The sequence below is a fragment of the Anguilla anguilla genome, chromosome 19, assembly GCF_013347855.1.
Source record: "Anguilla anguilla isolate fAngAng1 chromosome 19, fAngAng1.pri, whole genome shotgun sequence".
In the NCBI taxonomy this organism is placed as follows: Eukaryota; Metazoa; Chordata; class Actinopteri; order Anguilliformes; family Anguillidae; genus Anguilla; species Anguilla anguilla.
In genome coordinates, this window is record NC_049219.1 from 144,129 (window position 1) to 162,232 (window position 18,104).

General features: G+C 47.0%; 1 protein-coding gene and 1 pseudogene across 1 annotated transcript in view; both read right to left on the reverse strand.

The window, feature by feature from the left end:
• Window positions 1-16,653, reverse strand: part of LOC118218663 — a 32,994-nt gene extending 16,341 nt beyond the window's left edge. Inside the window, exon 1 of the mRNA XM_035401241.1 lies at window positions 15,200-16,653. Within this exon, the coding sequence (XP_035257132.1) occupies window positions 15,200-15,295 (96 nt within the window). The 5' untranslated portion in view covers window positions 15,296-16,653. The remainder of the gene's footprint in view (window positions 1-15,199) is intronic.
• Window positions 16,654-17,716: 1,063 nt separating this feature from the next.
• LOC118219407 lies at window positions 17,717-17,866 on the reverse strand (annotated as a pseudogene).
• Window positions 17,867-18,104: the final 238 nt, after the last annotated feature.

An 18,104-nucleotide genomic window follows, 5' to 3' on the forward strand; every position in this document is an offset into this window, starting at 1 on the left:
CAACACCCTAGCAACCACCTAGAACTCCATAGCAACCACCTAGCAACACCATAGCAACCACTTAGAATACCCTAGCAACCCCCTAGAAACACCCTAGCAACCACCTATAACTCCATAGCAACCACCTAGCAACATCCTAGCAACCACCTAGAATACCCTAGCAACACCCTAGCAACCGCCAATAACTCCATAGCAACCGCCTAGCAACACCCTAGCAACCACCTAGCAACACCCTAGCAACCGCCTAGAACTCCATAGCAACCACCTAGCAACACCCTAGCAACACCCTAGCAACCACCTAGAACTCCATAGCAACCACCTAGCAACACCCTAGCAACGGCCTAGAACTCCATAGCAACCACCTAGCTACACCATAGCAACCACCTAGAACTCCATAGCAACCACCTAGCAACATCCTAGCAACCACTTCGAATACCCTAGCAACCCCCTAGCAACACCCTAGCAACAACCTAGAACTCCATAGCAACCACCTAGCAACACCCTAGCAACCGCCTAGAACTCCATAGCAACCGCCTAGCAACACCCTAGCAACCACCTATAACTCCATAGCAACCACCTAGCAACACCCTAGCAACCGCCTAGAACTCCATAGCAACCACCTAGCAACACCCTAGCAACACCCTAGCAACCACCTAGAACTCCATAGCAACCACCTAGCAACACACTAGCAACGGCCTAGAACTCCATAGCAACCACCTAGCAACACCATAGCAACCACCTAGAACTCCATAGCAACCACCTAGCAACATCCTAGCAACCACTTTGAATACCCTAGCAACCCCATAGCAACACCCTAGCAACCACCTAGAACTCCATAGCAACCACCTAGCAATACCCTAGCAACCGCCTAGAACTCCATAGCAACCACCTAGCAACACCATAGCAACCGCCTTGAACTCCATAGCAACCACCTAGCAACACCCTAGCAACCACCTAGAACTCCATAGCAACCACCTATCAACACCCTAGCAACGGCCTAGAACTCCATAGCAACCACCTAGCAACACCATAGCAACCACCTAGAACTCCATAGCAACCACCTAGCAACATCCTAGCAACCACTTTGAATACCCTAGCAACCCCCTAGCAACACCCTAGCAACACCCTAGAACTCCATAGCAACCACCTAGCAACACCCTAGCAACCGCCTAGAACTCCATAGCAACCACCTAGCAACACCATAGCAACCGCCTAGAACTCCATAGCAACCACCGAGCAACACCCTAGCAACCACCTAGAACTCAATAGCAACCACCTAGCAACACCCTAGCAACGGCCTAGAACTCCATAGCAACCACCTAGCAACACCATAGCAACCACCTAGAATTCCATAGCAACCACCTAGCAACACCATAGCAACTGCCTTGAACTCAATAGCAACCACCTAGCAACACCATAGCAACCACCTAGAACTCCATAGAAACCACCTAGCAACATCCTAGCAACCACTTTGAATACCCTAGCAACCCCCTAGCAACACCCTAGCAACCACCTAGAACTCCATAGCAACCACCTAGCAACACCCTAGCAACCGCCTAGAACTCCATAGCAACCACCTAGCAACACCATAGCAACCGCCTAGAACTCCATAGCAACCACCTAGCAACACCCTAGCAACCACCTAGAACTCCATAGCAACCACCTAGCAACACCATAGCAACGGCCTAGAACTCCATAGCAACCACCTAGCAACACCATAGCAACCGCCTAGAATTCCATAGCAACCACCTAGCAACACCATAGCAACTGCCTAGAACTCAATAGCAACCACCTAGCAACACCCTTGCAACCACCTGGAACACCAATCGCAACCACCTAGCAACACCCTAGCAACCACTTGGAACACCATAACAACTGCCTAGCAACACCCTAGCAACCACCTATAACTCCATAGCAACCACCTAGCAACATCCTAGCAACCACTTAGAATACCCTAGCAACCCCCTAGCAACCACCTGGAACTCCATAGCAACCACCTAACAACACACTAGCAACCACCTGGAACACCATAGCAAATGCCTAGCAACACCCTAGCAACCAGCTATAACTCCATAGCAAATGCCTAGCAACACCCTAGCATCTGCCTATAACTCCATAGCAACCACCTAGCAACATCCTAGCAGCCACCTAGAATACCCTTGCAACACCCTAGCAACTGCCTAAAACTCCATAGCAAATGCCTAGCAACACCCTAGCAACCGGCTATAACTCCATAGCAACCACCTAGCAACACCCTAGCAACCACCTGGAGCTCAATAGCAACTACCTGAAACTCCATAGCAACCACCTAGCACCACCCTAGCGACCGCCTAGAATTCCATGAAACCACTTAGAACTCCATAGAACCACCTAGCAACACCCTAGCAACTACCTCAGACATCATAGCAACTACCTACCACTGTTCACTCCGTTCAGCACAAAGTCGACTTTGCGTTGGCGGCAACCACACTTCACAATTTCTGCAGGAATTGTCTAGTTAGTGTGGTTGCCTTAGGGCAACTACACTATTATTATTGCACATATTATTATTATTATTATTATTTATTCCGCCCATTTTTTGGACCGCTACTCCTCCCAGAGTTTTTGCACCACATACACGTGCAATATGTCAAATCGAGCGGCTTGATCGGGAATGGTGTGCTATTACTTTGTGGAAAGATTGGTTGCACGGTTTTTGAAAAATTTGCATTTTTGTGGGCAATTTTTCCCATAGAGAATGAATGGCGGAATGTTCACCTTTGTGATGTCACAATGCTCTGTCTTCTCACCCTTGTGATGTCACAATGCCCTGTCTTCTGGCAGCAGTACTCTGGTATTCTCTAGATTTGAACATTCTGCCATTCATCTCTATGGGGAAAAATTGCCCACAAATTGTGCAATGCCTCATTGGACATGGTAGAGAGTCCTTTGTCCATTGGTGGAGATCAGCCTCGCCCCCCTTCCTGATTGGCCGATGTTTGATATTTCATAACTTTTGAACCGTTTGTCATAGAGAACTATGGGTCGCGTCATTGGACTCAGTAAAGACCTAGCAACCGCCTAGAACTCCATAGCAACCCCCTAGCAACATCCTAGCAACCGGCTCTAACTCCATAGCAACGACCTAGCAACCCATAACAACCAGCTAGAAAACCCTAGCAACCATCTAGAATTCCATAGCAACCACCTGGAACACCATAGCAAATGCCTAGCAACACCCTAGCAACCGCCTATAACTCCATAGCAACTACCTAGCAACATCCTAGCAACCATTTAGAATACCCTAGCAACCACCTAGCAACACCCTAGCAACCACCTGGAACACCATAGCAACCACCTAGCAACACCCTAGCAACAATCTGGAACACCATAGCAACCACCTAGCAACACCCTAGCAACCACCTAGAACTCCATAGCAACCACCTAGAAACACCCTAGCAACCGCCTAGAACTCCATAGCAACCACCTAGCAACACCAAAGCAACCGCCTAGAACTCCATAGCAACCACCTAGCAACACCCTAGCAACCACCTAGAACTCCATAGCAACCAACTAGCAACACCCTAGCAACCACCTAGCAACACCATAGCAACCGCCTAGAACTCCATAGCAACCACCTAGCAACACCCTAGCAACCACCTAGAACTCCACAGCAACCACCTAGAAACACCCTAGCAACCGCCTAGAACTCCATAGCAACCACCTAGCAACACCATAGCAACCGCCTAGAACTCCATAGCAACCACCTAGCAACACCCTAGCAACCACCTAGAACTCCATAGCAACCACCTAGCAACACCCTAGCAACCACCTAGCAACACCATAGCAACCGCCTAGAACTCTATAGCAACCACCTAGCAACACCCTAGCAACCATCTGGAACACCATAGCAACCACCTAGCAACACCCTAGCAACCACTTGGAACACCATAACTGCCTACCAACACCCTAGCAACCACTTGGAACACCATAGCAACCACCTAGCAACACCCTAGCAACCACCTAGAACTCCATAGCAACCACCTAGCAACACCCTAGCAACGGCCTAGAACTCCATAGCAACCACCTAGCAACACCGTAGCAACGGCCTCAAACTCCTTAGCAACCACCTAGCAACACCATTGCAACCGCCTAAAACTCCATAGCAACCACCTAGCAACACCCTAGCAACCACCTAGCAACACCATAGCAACTGCCTAGAACTCCATAGCAACCACCTAGCAACACCCTAGCAACCACTTGGAACACCATAACAACTGCCAAGCAACACCCTAGCAACCACTTGGAACACCATAACAACTGCCTAGCAACACCCTAGCAACCGCCTATAACTTCATAGCAACCACCTAGAATACCCTAGCAACCCCCAAGCAACCACCTGGAACTCCATAGCAACCACCCAACAACACACTAGCAACCACCTGGAACACCATAGCAAATGCCTAGCAACACCCTAGAAACCAGCTATAACTCTAAAGCAACCACCTAGCAACACTATAGCAACCACCTAGAACTCCATAGCAACCACCTAGCAACACCCTAGCAACCACCTGGAACACCATAGCAACCACCTAGCAACACCCTAGCAACCACCTGTAACACCATAACAACTGCCTAGCAACACCCTAGCAACCACCTAGAACTCCATAGCAACCACCTAGCAACACCCTAGCAACCACCTGGAACACCATAGCAACCACCTAGCAACACCCTAGCAACCACCTGTAACACCATAACAACTGCCTAGCAACACTATAGAAACAACCTAGCAACATGCTAGCAACCACCTAGCAACACCCTAGCAACACCCTAGCAACCACCTATAACTCCATAGCAACCACCTAGCAACATCCTAGCAGCCACCTAGAATACCCTAGCAACACCCTAGCAACTGCCTATAACTCCATAGCAAATGCCTAGCAACACCCTAGCAACCGGCTATAACTCCATAGCAACCACCTAGCAACACCCTAGCAACCACCTGGAACACCATAACAACTGCCTAGCAACACCCTAGCAACCGCCTAGAACTCCATAGCAACCACCTACCAACCACTTAGCATAGCCTAGCAACCACCTAGCAATGCCCTAGCAACCACCTGGAGCTCAATAGCAACCACCTGAAACTCCATAGCAACCACCTAGCACCACCCTAGCGACCGCCTAGAATTCCATGAAACCACTTAGCACTCCATAGAACCACCTAGCAACACCCTAGCAACTGCCTCAGACATCATAGCAACTAGCTACCACTGTTCACTCCGTTCAGCACAAAGTCGACTTTGCGTTGGCGGCAACCACACTTCACAATTTCTGCAGGAATTGTCTAGTTATTATTATTATTATTCCACCCATTTTTTGGACCGCTACTCCTCCCAGAGTTTTCACACCACATACACGTGCCATATGTCAAAATGACCGGCTTCTTTGGGAATCGTGTGCTATTACTTTGTGGAAAGTTTCGCTGCACGGTTTTTGAGAAATATTAATTTTTATGCCCAATTTTTCCCCATAGAGATGAATGGAGAAGGTGACGTAATTCATATGCGAACGGTGAAGTTACAGCATTGGTCGGCTTTGCACACGTGATGCGGTCAGCCCTACGGTCTCAGCAGGCAGGATAGGAAATAGCTGATTGCGGAAGTGAAAGAACGATATTCAAAATGAAAAATTACAAATGAAAACGCTGTCAGCTAGGTATATCAACAAACATATGGCTTAGGCATAACCAGAAGTCCTCAATAATAATAGTATTTCACGAGACATTACGCTAATTCGTTGACGACGTTTCGTCACATGCAGCGTCTTAGAATGCTAGTGCTAACAAACAGTGAACGGCTTTAATGCGATAATGAGAGCACTTTCGGTTGACCTAAAAAAACGATATAAAAAAACCAACAATATACGTGCTGTTATACCTGGTTAGAAAGCTTATGCTCTCAGCTACTGAATAAACGAATTTTCAAACAAGCCAGACTTTGCGTATTTGCATGCTAGTGCTAACAAAGAGCGAATACGTTCTATGACATGATGACATAGCTTTCGGTTGACCTAAAAAAACGATATTAAAAAAACAAAAATAGACGTGCTGTTATACCTGGTTAGAAAGCTTATGCTCTCAGCTACTGAATAAACGAATTCTCAAACAAGCCAGACTGTACTGAAAACTGGAACAACGCCGTCAACAGCACGTGTGTAGGCTATCCTGTGTCTATGAGTTCGTATCTAAGGTAACAGATTAAACTCTGAATTGCAGCACAGTTAAATGTTTTTATTTGAATGGTAAAAATGAGCTGAACTTAACGTAAAACCATAAATCAATCACATTAATCTCCCTAGCCCTGTCTTGCTTTTTAAAATGGAGCGGTTGTGCAGTGCAGATATAACGTTTTTCCAAGACCCTCTGAAGTGGCCAGCTAGCTTTATGATTCGCCGTCACTCGTCACAGCATACCGTGAGTAAATCGCTGATCTCAAGTATTGATGAAGGGTTAATTTAGCTCTGAATACGTGTGTTGCAAATGAACTCGTTGCCGTGATGTTATATCATGTATACCATACTATGTCTCTGCTCATGCTACAGAAACTGTTCGCTCCGTTCAGCACAAAGTTGACTTTGTGTTGGCGGCAACCACACTTCACAATTTCTGCAGGAATTGTCTAGTTAGTGTGGTTGCCTTAGGGCAACTACACTATTATTATTGCACATTTTTATTATTATTATTATTATTATTATTCCACCCATTTTTTGGACCGCTACTCCTCCCAGAGTTTTCACACCACATACGCGTGCAATATGTCAAATCGAGCGGCTTGATCGGGAATGGTGTGCTATTACTTTTTGGAAAGTTTGGGTGGACGGTTTTTGAAAAATTTGAATTTTTGTGGGCAATTTTTCCCATAGAGAATGAATGGCGGAATGTTCACCTTTGTGATGTCACAATGCTCTGTCTTCTCACCCTTGTGATGTCACAATGGTCTGTCTTCTAGCAGCAGTACTCTGGTCTCTCTCTAGATTTGAACATTCTGCCATTCATCTCTATGGGGAAAAATTGCCCACAAATTGTGCAATGCCTCATTGGACATGGTAGAGAGTCCTTTGTCCATTGGTGGAGATCAGCCTCGCCCCCCTTCCTGATTGGCCGATGTTTGATATTTCATAACTTTTGAACCGTTTGTCATAGAGAACTATGGGTCGCGTCATTGGACTCAGTAAAGACCTAGCAACCGCCTAGAACTCCATAGCAACCCCCAAGCAACACCCTAGCAACCACCTAGAACTCCATAGCAACCACCTAGCAACACCCAAGCAACCGCCTAGAACTCCATAGCAACCACCTAGCAACACCCTAGCAACACCCTAGCAACCACCTAGAACTCCATAGCAACCATCTAGCAACACCCTAGCAACGGCCTAGAACTCCATAGCAACCACCTAGCAACACCATAGCAACCACCTAGAACTCCATAGCAACCACCTAGCAACATCCTAGCAACCACTTCGAATACCCTAGCAACACCCTAGCAACCACCTAGCAACACCCTAGCAACCGCCTAGAACTCCATAGCAACCGCCTAGCAACCACCTAGAACTCCATAGCAACCACCTAGCAACACCCTAGCAACCGCCTAGAACTCCATAGCAACCACCTAGCAACACCCTAGCAACACCCTAGCAACCACCTGGAACTCCATAGCAACCACCTAGCAACACACTAGCAACCACCTAGAACTCCATAGCAACCACCTAGCAACATCCTAGCAACCACTTCGAATACCCTAGCAACCCCCTAGCAACACCCTAGCAACCGCCTAGAAATCCATAGCAACCACCTAGCAACACCATAGCAACCGCCTAGAACTCCATAGCAACCACCTAGCAACACCCTAGCAACCACCTAGAACTCCATAGCAACCACCTAGCAACACCATAGCAACGGCCTAGAACTCCATAGCAACCGCCTAGAACTCCATAGCAACCACCTAGCAACACCCTAGCAACCACCTAGCAACACCATAGCAACCGCCTAGAACTCCATAGCAACCACCTAGCAACACCCTAGCAACACCCCAGCAACCACCTAGAACTCCATAGCAACCACCTAGCAACACCCTAGCAACGGCCTAGAACTCCATCGCAACCACCTAGCGACACCATAGCAACCACCTAGAACTCCATAGCAACCACCTAGCAACATCCTAGCAACCACTTAGAATACCCTAGCAACCCCCTAGCAACCACCTAGAACTCCATAGCAACCACCTAGCAACACCCTAGCAACCACCTAGAACTCCATAGCAACCACCTAGCAACACCATAGCAACCGCCTAGAACTCCATAGCAACCACCTAGCAACACCATAGCAACCGCCTAGAACTCCATAGCAACCACCTAGCAACCACCTAGAACTCCATAGCAACCACCTAGCAACGGCCTAGAACTCCATAGCAACCACCTAGCAACACCCTAGCAACCACCTAGAACTCCATAGCAACCACCTAGCAACACCCTAGCAACCGCCTAGAACTCCATAGCAACCACCTAGAAACACTATAGCAACTGCCTAGAACTCCATAGCAACCACCTAGCAACATCCTAGCAACCACCTAGAACTCCATAGCAACCACCTAGCAACACCCTAGCAACGGCCTAGAACTCCATAGCAACCACCGAGCAACACCCTGGCAACCACGTGGAACACCATAGCAACCACCTAGCAACACCCATGCAACCAGCTGGAACACCATAACAACTGCCTAGCAACACCCTAGCAACCTCCTATAACTCCATAGCAACCACCTAGCAACATCCTAGCAACAGACTGGAACACTATAACTGCCTAGCAACACCCTAGCAACCGCCTAGAACTCCATAGAACCACCTAGCAACACCGTAGCAACAGCCTCAAACTCCATAGCAACATCCTAGCAACACCCTTGACACCACCTAAAACACCAAAGTCACCACCAGAACATCATAGCAACTACCTTCCACTGTTCACTCTTTTCAGTAGAAAGTCGACTTTGCATTGGCGGCAACCACACTTCACAATTTCTGCAGGAATTGTCTAGTTAGTGTGGTTGCCTTAGGGCAACTACACTATTATTATTGCACATATTATTATTATTATTATTATTTATTTATTCCACGCATTTTTTGGACCGCTACTCCTCCCAGAGTTTTCGCACCACGTACACGTGCAATATGTCAAATCGAGCGGCCTGATCGGGAATGGTGTGCTATTACTTTTTGGAAAGTTTGGGTGGACGGTTTTTGAAAAATTTGAATTTTTGTGGGCAATTTTACCCATAGAGAATGAATGGCGGAATGTTCACCTTTGTGATGTCACAATGCTCTGTCTTCTCACCCTTGTGATGTCACAATGGTCTGTCTTCTAGCAGCAGTACCCTGGTCTCTCTCTAGATTTGAACATTCTGCCATTCATCTCTATAGGGAAAAAATGCCCACAAATTGTACAATGCCTCATTGGCCATGGTAGAGAGTCCCTTGTCCATTGGTGTAGATCAGCCTCGCCCCCCTTCCTGATTGGCCGATGTTTGATATTCCATAACTTTTGAACCGTTTGTCATAGAGAACTACGGGTCGCGACATTGGACTCAGTAAAGACCTAGCAACCGCCTAGAACTCCATAGCAACCCCCTAGCAACACCCTAGCAACCACCTAGAACACCCTAGCAACGGCCTAGAACTCCATAGCAACCACCTAAAAACACACTAGCAACCACCTGGAACACCATAGCAAATGCCTGGCAACACCCTAGCAAACGGCTATAATGCCATAGCAACCACCTAGCAACACCATAGCAACCACCTAGAACACCATAGCAACCACCTAGCAACACCCTAGCAACCACCTGGAACACCATAGCAACCACCTTGCAACACCCTAGCAACAATCTGGAACACCATAACAACTGCCTAGCAACACCCTAGCAACCACATGGAACACCATAGCAACCACCTAGCAACACCCTAGCAACCACCTGGAACACCATAACAACTGCCTAGCAACACCCTAGCAACCACCTAAAACTCCATAGCAACCACCTAGCAACATCCTAGCAACCACCTAGAATACCCTAGCAACCACCTAGAACTCCATAGCAACAACCTAACAACACACTAGCAACCACCTGGAACACCATAGCAAATGCCTGGCTACACCCTAGCAACCACCTAGAACTCCATAGCAACTACCTAGCAACACCATAGCAACCACCTAGCAACCACCTGGAACACCATAACAACAATCTAGCAACACCCTAGCAACCGCCTATAACTCCATAGCAACCACCTAGCAACACCCTAGCAACCACCTAGAACTTTATAGCAACCACCTCGCAACACTATAGCAACCGCCTAGAACTCCATAGCAACCACCTAGCAACACCATAGCAACCGCCTTGAACTCCATAGCAACCACCTAGCAACACCCTAGCAACACCCTGGCAACCACCTAGAACTCCATAGCAACCACCTAGCAACACCCTAGCAATGGAGTTCTAGGCCGTGGCTAGGGTGTTGCTAGGTGGTTGCTATGGAGTTCTAGGTGGTTGCTAGGGTGTTGCTAGGTGGTTGCTATGGAGTTCTAGGCGATTGCTATGGAGTTGCTAGGTGGTTTGTATGGAGTTCTAGGCGGTTGCTAGGGTGTTGCTAGGTGGTTGCTATGGAGGCCTAGGTGGTTGCTAGGGTGTTGCTAGGGGGTTGCTAGGGTATGCTAAGTGGTTTCTAGGATGTTGCTAGGTGGTTGCTATGGAGTTCTAGGCGGTTGCTATGGTGTTGCTAGGGGGTTGCTATGGAGTTCTAGGCCGTTGCTAGGGTGTTGCTAGGTGGTTGCTATGGAGTTCTAGGTGGTTGCCAGGGTGTTGCTAGGGTGTTGCTAGGTGGTTGCTATGGAGTTCAAGGCGGTTGCTATGGTGTTGCTAGGTGGTTGCTATGGAGTTCTAGGCGAACTCCATAGCAACCACCTAGCAACACCCTAGCAACCACCTAGAACTCCATAGCAACCACCTAGCAACACCCTAGCCACGGCCTAGAACTCCATAGCAACCACCTAGCAACACCATAGCAACCGCCTAGAACTCCATAGCAACCACCTAGCAACACCCTAGCAACCACCTAGAACTCCATAGCAACCACCTAGCAACACCATAGCAACGGCCTAGAACTCCATAGCAACCACCTAGCAACACCCAAGCAACCACCTAGCAGCACCATAGCAACCGCCTAGAACTCCATAGCAACCACCTAGCAACACCCTAGCAACCACCTGGAACACCATAGCCACCACCTAGCAACACCCTAGCAACCACTTGGAACACCATAACTGCCTAGCAACACCCTAGCAACCACTTGGAACACTATAGCAACCACCTAGCAACACCCTAGCAACCACTTAGAACTCCATAGCAACCACCTAGCAACACCCTAGCAACGGCCTAGAACTCCTTAGCAACCACCTGGCAACACCATAGCAACCGCCTAAAACTCCATAGCAACCACCTAGCACCACCCTAGCAACCACCTAGCAACACCATAGCAACTGGCTAGAACTCCATAGCAACCACCTAGCAACACCCTAGCAACCACTTGGAACGCCATAACAACTGCCTATGAACACCCTAGCAACCACCTATAACTTCATAGCAACCACCTAGAATACCCTAGCAACCCCCAAGCAACCACCTGGAACTCCATAGCAACCACCCAACAACACACTAGCAACCACCTGGAACACCATAGCAAATGCCTAGCAACACCCTAGCAACCAGCTATAACTCCAAAGCAACCACCTAGCAACACTATAGCAACCACCTAGAACTCCATAGCAAACACCTAGCAACAGCCTAGCAACCACCTGGAACTTCATAGCAACCACCTAGCAACACCCTAGCAACCACCTGTAACACCATAACAACTGCCTAGCAACACTATAGCAACAACCTAACAACATGCTAGCAACCACCTAGCAACACCCTAGCAACACCCTAGCAACCGCCTATAACTCCATAGCAACCACCTAGCAACATCCTAGCAGCCACCTAGAATACCCTAGCAACACCCTAGCAACTGCCTATAACTCCATAACAAATGCCTAGCAACACCCTAGCAACCGGCTATAACTCCATAGCAACCACCTACCAACCACTTAGCATACCCTAGCAACCACCTAGCAATGCCCTAGCAACCACCTGGAGCTCAATAGCAACCACCTGAAACTCCATAGCAACCACCTCGCACCACCCTAGCAACAGCCTAGAATTCCATGAAACCACTTAGAACTCCATAGAACCACCTAGCAACACCCTAGCAACTGCCTCAGACATCATAGCAACTACCTACCACTGTTCACTCCGTTCAGCACAAAGTCGACTTTGCGTTGGCGGCAACCACACTTCACAATTTCTGCAGGAATTGTCTAGTTATTATTATTATTCTTTCCGCCTGTTTTTTGGACCGCTACTCCTCCCAGAGTTTTCGCACCACAAACACGTGCAATATGTCAAATCGAGCGGCTTGATCGGGAATGGTGTGCTATTACTTTGTGGAAAGATTGGTTGCACGGTTTTTGAAAAATTTGAATTTTTGTGGGCAATTTTTCCCCATAGGGAATGAATGGCGGAATGTTCACCCTTGTGATGTCACAATGCTCTGTCTTCTCACCCTTGTGATGTCACAATGCCCTGTCTTCTAGCAGCAGTACTCTGGTCTCTCTCTAGATTTGAACATTCTGCCATTCATCTCTATGGGGAAAAATTGCCCACAAATTGTACAATGCCTCATTGGACATAGTAGAGAGTCCTTTGTCCATTGGTGTAGATCAGCCTTGCCCCCCTTCCTGATTGGCCGATGTTTGATATTTCATAACTTTTGAACCGTTTGTCATAGAGAACTATGGGTCGCGTCATTGGACTCAGTAAAGACCTAGCAACCCCCTAGCAACACCCTAGCAACCACCTAGAACACCCTAGCAACGGCCTAGAACTCCATAGCAACCAGCTAACAACACACTAGCAAACACCTGGAACACCATAGCAAATGCCTGGCAACACCCTAGCAACCGGCTATAATGCCATAGCAACCACCTAGCAACACCATAGTAACCACCTAGAACACCATAGCAACCACCTAGCAACACCCTAGCAACCACCTGGAACACCATAGCAACCACTTAGCAACACCCTAGCAACAATCTGGAACACCATAACGACTGCCTAGCAACACCCTAGCAACCACATGGAACACCATAGCAACGACCTAGCAACACCCTAGCAACCACCTGGAACACCATCACAACTGCCTAGCAACACCCTAGCAACCGCCTAAAACTCCATAGCAACCACCTAGCAACATCCTAGCAACCACCTAGAATACCCTAGCAACCCCCTAGCAACACCCTAGCAACCACCTAGAAATCCATAGCAACAACCTAACAACACACTAGCAACCACCTGGAACACCATAGCAAATGCCTGGCTACACCCTAGCAACCACCTAGAACTCCATAGCAACCACCTAGCAACCACCTGGAACACCATAACAACAGCATAGCAACACCCTAGCAACCGCCTATAACTCCATAGCAACCACCTAGCAACACCCTTGCAACCACCTAGAACTCCATAGCAACCACCTAGCAACACCCTAGCAACCACCTAGAACTCCATAGCAACAACCTAGTAACACCATAGCAACCGCCTAGAACTCCATAGCAACCACCTAGCAATACCCTAGCAACGGCCTAGAACTCCATAGCAACCACCTAGCAACACCATAGCAACCCCCTAGAACTCCATAGCAACCACCTAGCAACATCCTAGAAACCACTTAGAATACCCTAGCAACCCCCTAGCAACCACCTAGAACTCCATAGCAACCACCTAGCAACACCCTAGCAACCACCTAGCAACACCATAGCGCCTAGAACTCCATAGCAACCACCTAGCAACACCCTAGCAACCACCTAGAACTCCATAGCAACCACCTAGCAACACCCTAGCAACGGCCTAGAACTCCATAGCAACCACCTAGCAACACCATAGCAACCGCCTAGAACTCCATAGCAACCACCTAGCAACACCCTAGCAACCACCTAGCAACACCATAGCAACCGCCATGAACTCCATAGCAACCACCTAGCAACACCCTAGCAACCACCTGGAACACCATAGCAACCACCTAGCAACACCCTAGCAACCACTTGGAACACCATAACAACTGCCTAGCGACAGCCTAGCAACCACCTATAACTCCATAGCAACCACCTAGCAACACCCTAGCAACCACCTGGAACACCATAACAACTGCCTAGCAACACCCTAGCAACCGCCTAGAACTCCATAGCAACCACCTACCAACCACTTAGCATACCCTAGCAACCACCTAGCAATGCCCTAGCAACCACCTGGAGCTCAATAGCAACCACCGGAAACTCCATAGCAACCACCTAGCACCACCCTAGCGACCGCCTAGAATTCCATGAAAACACTTAGAACTCCATAGAACCACCTAGCAACACCCTAGCAACTGCCTCAGACATCATAGCAACTACCTACCACTGTTCACTCCGTTCAGCACAAAGTCGACTTTGCGTTGGCGGCAACCACACTTCACAATTTCTGCAGGAATTGTCTAGTTTCTATTAACATCCCTCTGGATTTTTCCCATCTAAATTCTACCCCTTTACCTACATCTAACCTACTGCATCGAATATTAAAATCAGCTACTATTATACATCTCCCCATCCCTAAACCTTTCAATTCATCTATTATACTTCTTTTATCTATTTCTATATTTGGAACGTATATATTTATTAATCTAAATTCTATCTTTTTATATTCAAAGTCTATTATTATTATTATTCTCCCAGTCCTATCCTTATACACTTTTTATATTTTCTACACATTCTTTTTTAATCAAAATCGCAACTCCCCTTGCATTTGTATCTCCGTTATTGTAATAAATGTCCCCTCCCCATTCTTTTCTCATCTCGTTCACCTTGCTCTCATCCCAGTTCGTTTCCAGGATGCATATAATGTCACTTCTGTATGTATACAACAGCGCTTTCATTTTTTCCTCATTCCTCAACCCGTTTACATTTACAGAGGTAACTGTGGTCATGAGTGCAAAAAAAGAAGATACACATTTACACCAAGCAGTACATACAAAAATCACATACCAACTCGCAGTCCTTTCTTTCTTTCTTCTCGTGCTCTATCTTTGTCCGCCTTTCTTTTTTGCAGCCAGTTTCTGGGATATAGTTGTTTCTTTCCATGGTCTTTTCTCTTTAATTTCCTCTCTCATCTTCATTTTTTGTTCTTTGAATCTGCAATCTGCTGTTTTCTTCTCTCGCCTGTTTCGCCACCCTTCTGTTAAAACTCTCCTCATCGTCATCTTCTCTTTCTCCGCTTTCCTCACTTTCTCCCATCTGTTCCATCTCTTCCTCTTCATCGCCGTCCCCTTCCCCGCCCTCACGGTTGCCCGCAGTCTCGTATCTCCGTTCCATTTCGCTGTCTAGGTCCACGTCTTTATTTTTCTCCTCTTGCGCATCGTTTTCCATTTCATCGGCTGATTTTCCGTCCCGGTGTTCTTTCTCTCTCTTTTCGTCGCCGTCTTTTGCTCTCCTCTTGCTTCTCTTCTCTTCTCTTTCTGCCTCCTTCCGTTTCTCGCACTCTCTCGTGTAGTGCCCCTTCTCTCCACATTTAAAGCATTTAAAGTCCGGACAGTCTCTGAATATATGTCCAGGTTGAATGCATAGTCTGCAAACCCGTAGTTGTCTGTCGTGAATCACCCTAAAATATTCCGTGCCTCTCAGCGTCTCAAATTTCGTGGACTAAATGAGTGAACGTACCTGCTCGTTGAAGCGTACTTTTAAAAAATCTTGTTCTGTCCGCAATGTCTGTTCCCGGCCACTTTCTCCGTTTAATTGTCGATAATGGTTTAACCCCCCACTCTTCTAATTTTGTTATTATTTTCCCATCCTCTAAATAGACTGGTAGGTTAATAAATGAGACTACCATGTCCTTGTTAACGATGTCTCTCGCGAAAACCATCGCTCCTTTAACTTTAATTCCGTCCATTAGTTTCTGTTTTGCTTGGTCCATTCCTCTCACTCGACAGCCTGTGACTTCTCCGCACTCTTTTTTTACTTCTCGTAGTATGTCCATCATGGAGATTTCCTCCGTTCCTTCCACCTCCACTTCCACTGTCAGCTCTGTCATATTTCCTTCTCTCTTCTCCTTGGATTCCTCCGTTTCTTTGTTGTTCGCCGTCTTTCCGTTTATTTATTCCGTGTCCATTCTCATTGTCGGTGTTCTTTCCTTTGTCATTCACATTTTGTCTGTCCGTTTCTCCGCATCCTTCCTCTCTTTCATTAATTTTCTCCGTAATCCGGCTCGTAGTCAATTGCTGACCAGTGTTCGTTGCCATTATATCCATCCGAAACATTTAACGTGCAAGACAGTCCCCCAAGCAGCAAATGCTGCTGGGGGGTTGACGAATAAATTCTAAAACGGACGCTTAAACAAAATGAGGTTGCAAAAAATAACAAAGTAAACCGATTTAACAGACAAACGCTAATACACAGAACAAACTTTTCCAACTACTTCCAACTCACTTCCTGGGGCAAACCAATCGGGCGTTTTCAGGGTGGTGTGGCCGTAAGCGAAAAAAGTCGCAGCCAAAGCCGTTTAAATAGTTGCCGTCATGGCAAGCCCTCCTAACATTCAATAGCCTCGCTCCACTGTCGATAATTGCATTTCAGTTATCGACAAACGCATTTGAATTGGTCGAAATTACAATGTTACTAGTCAGAATGACAATTCAAGATAACCGTAGTTTGAAACTGACGAGTAAGAAGGATGAATCAAGACATCTGAATACATGCTTTCACTTGTCACAATAACTTTAAAGATATCCATAATGACATCACAAGTATGGCCATTCGAATCGTCGCACATACCGAATGATCAGCTATTTATGACGTCTGTAATTCCGTTTTGGCTAGTGAAAATGGTATTTTTATATATCTGAATTTGAATTATTCCTAGTTAAATCCGCTGTGCCTGACGTGACTGCGATGCCAGGCTTCGCAATGTACATTGGGCTTCTGCTTACAGATTGAACTGGCTATGTTAATGGCTCGGGGTAGCTGATTCTTTATGAGAATTGAACCTTGTCGGACGTACGTTCTGTAGTTCTCGCAACGACCTTCGGCACACACTTATTGCACGTCGCTTTAAGTAAAAGGGCTTGCCTGATAAAATATTGGAAAAATGTATGCAAATGTAATGTTTTGCAAACCTTGCGCGATCACTTATGGCTTTACAAATGGCAGTAGCCACCCCCTCTGAAAAAAGTAAAAAAAATGCTACGGAGTGGAAAGAGATGGGGCGAAACATTCGTCGTGTTGTTTTAGACAGGGAAGTCAACAGCTCGTTTCTCGCACCGGCCGCAGCATTGAAAACCCTGACGAAGTCGCGTCACCCTGGTTAAATGAGTTGCACTTACTTGCAATTTAAAAATGCGGACAATCCATTAAATTTTAAAAGGACTTGCCATATGCCGTTGCAATGCGACTGACCTGCAGTAAAGTTGCTTCCGTGGATTTTAGGCACTTTTCTTACATTTACGCCCGCTTCACGGTCTATAGACGCCACGGCGCCATCGAGTACATTCTACTTTCTCACAGCAATATCAGGGGAGGGCGCGAACGCAGTCCCCCACTAGCAGAAATTATGCGGTCGAGATTCCCTCATTCGGGGAATTCGCAGGGGTCAGCATGACCGAGTGCAATGGCCGAGCCTCGCCCTGGGTGAACCTTTTTCCTTTTCCTTTTCAAAATTATTTATTAAATCAATACAATTATCTTACAACACAACAGACATTCAACACTTCACGGAAAACATTCAATACAATCTATACAGTACAAAAAAAAAATTCATCATGGGTCTTTTTCCATTAACGGCAACACTTAAACAAGTCCCATAATTACAACCAAGTATTAAACAAAAACCACCCACCAGCATCCAGTAAATACGGCCAACATGCTATTACACCTTTCCCCCTTAAAAACAAATCCAGAC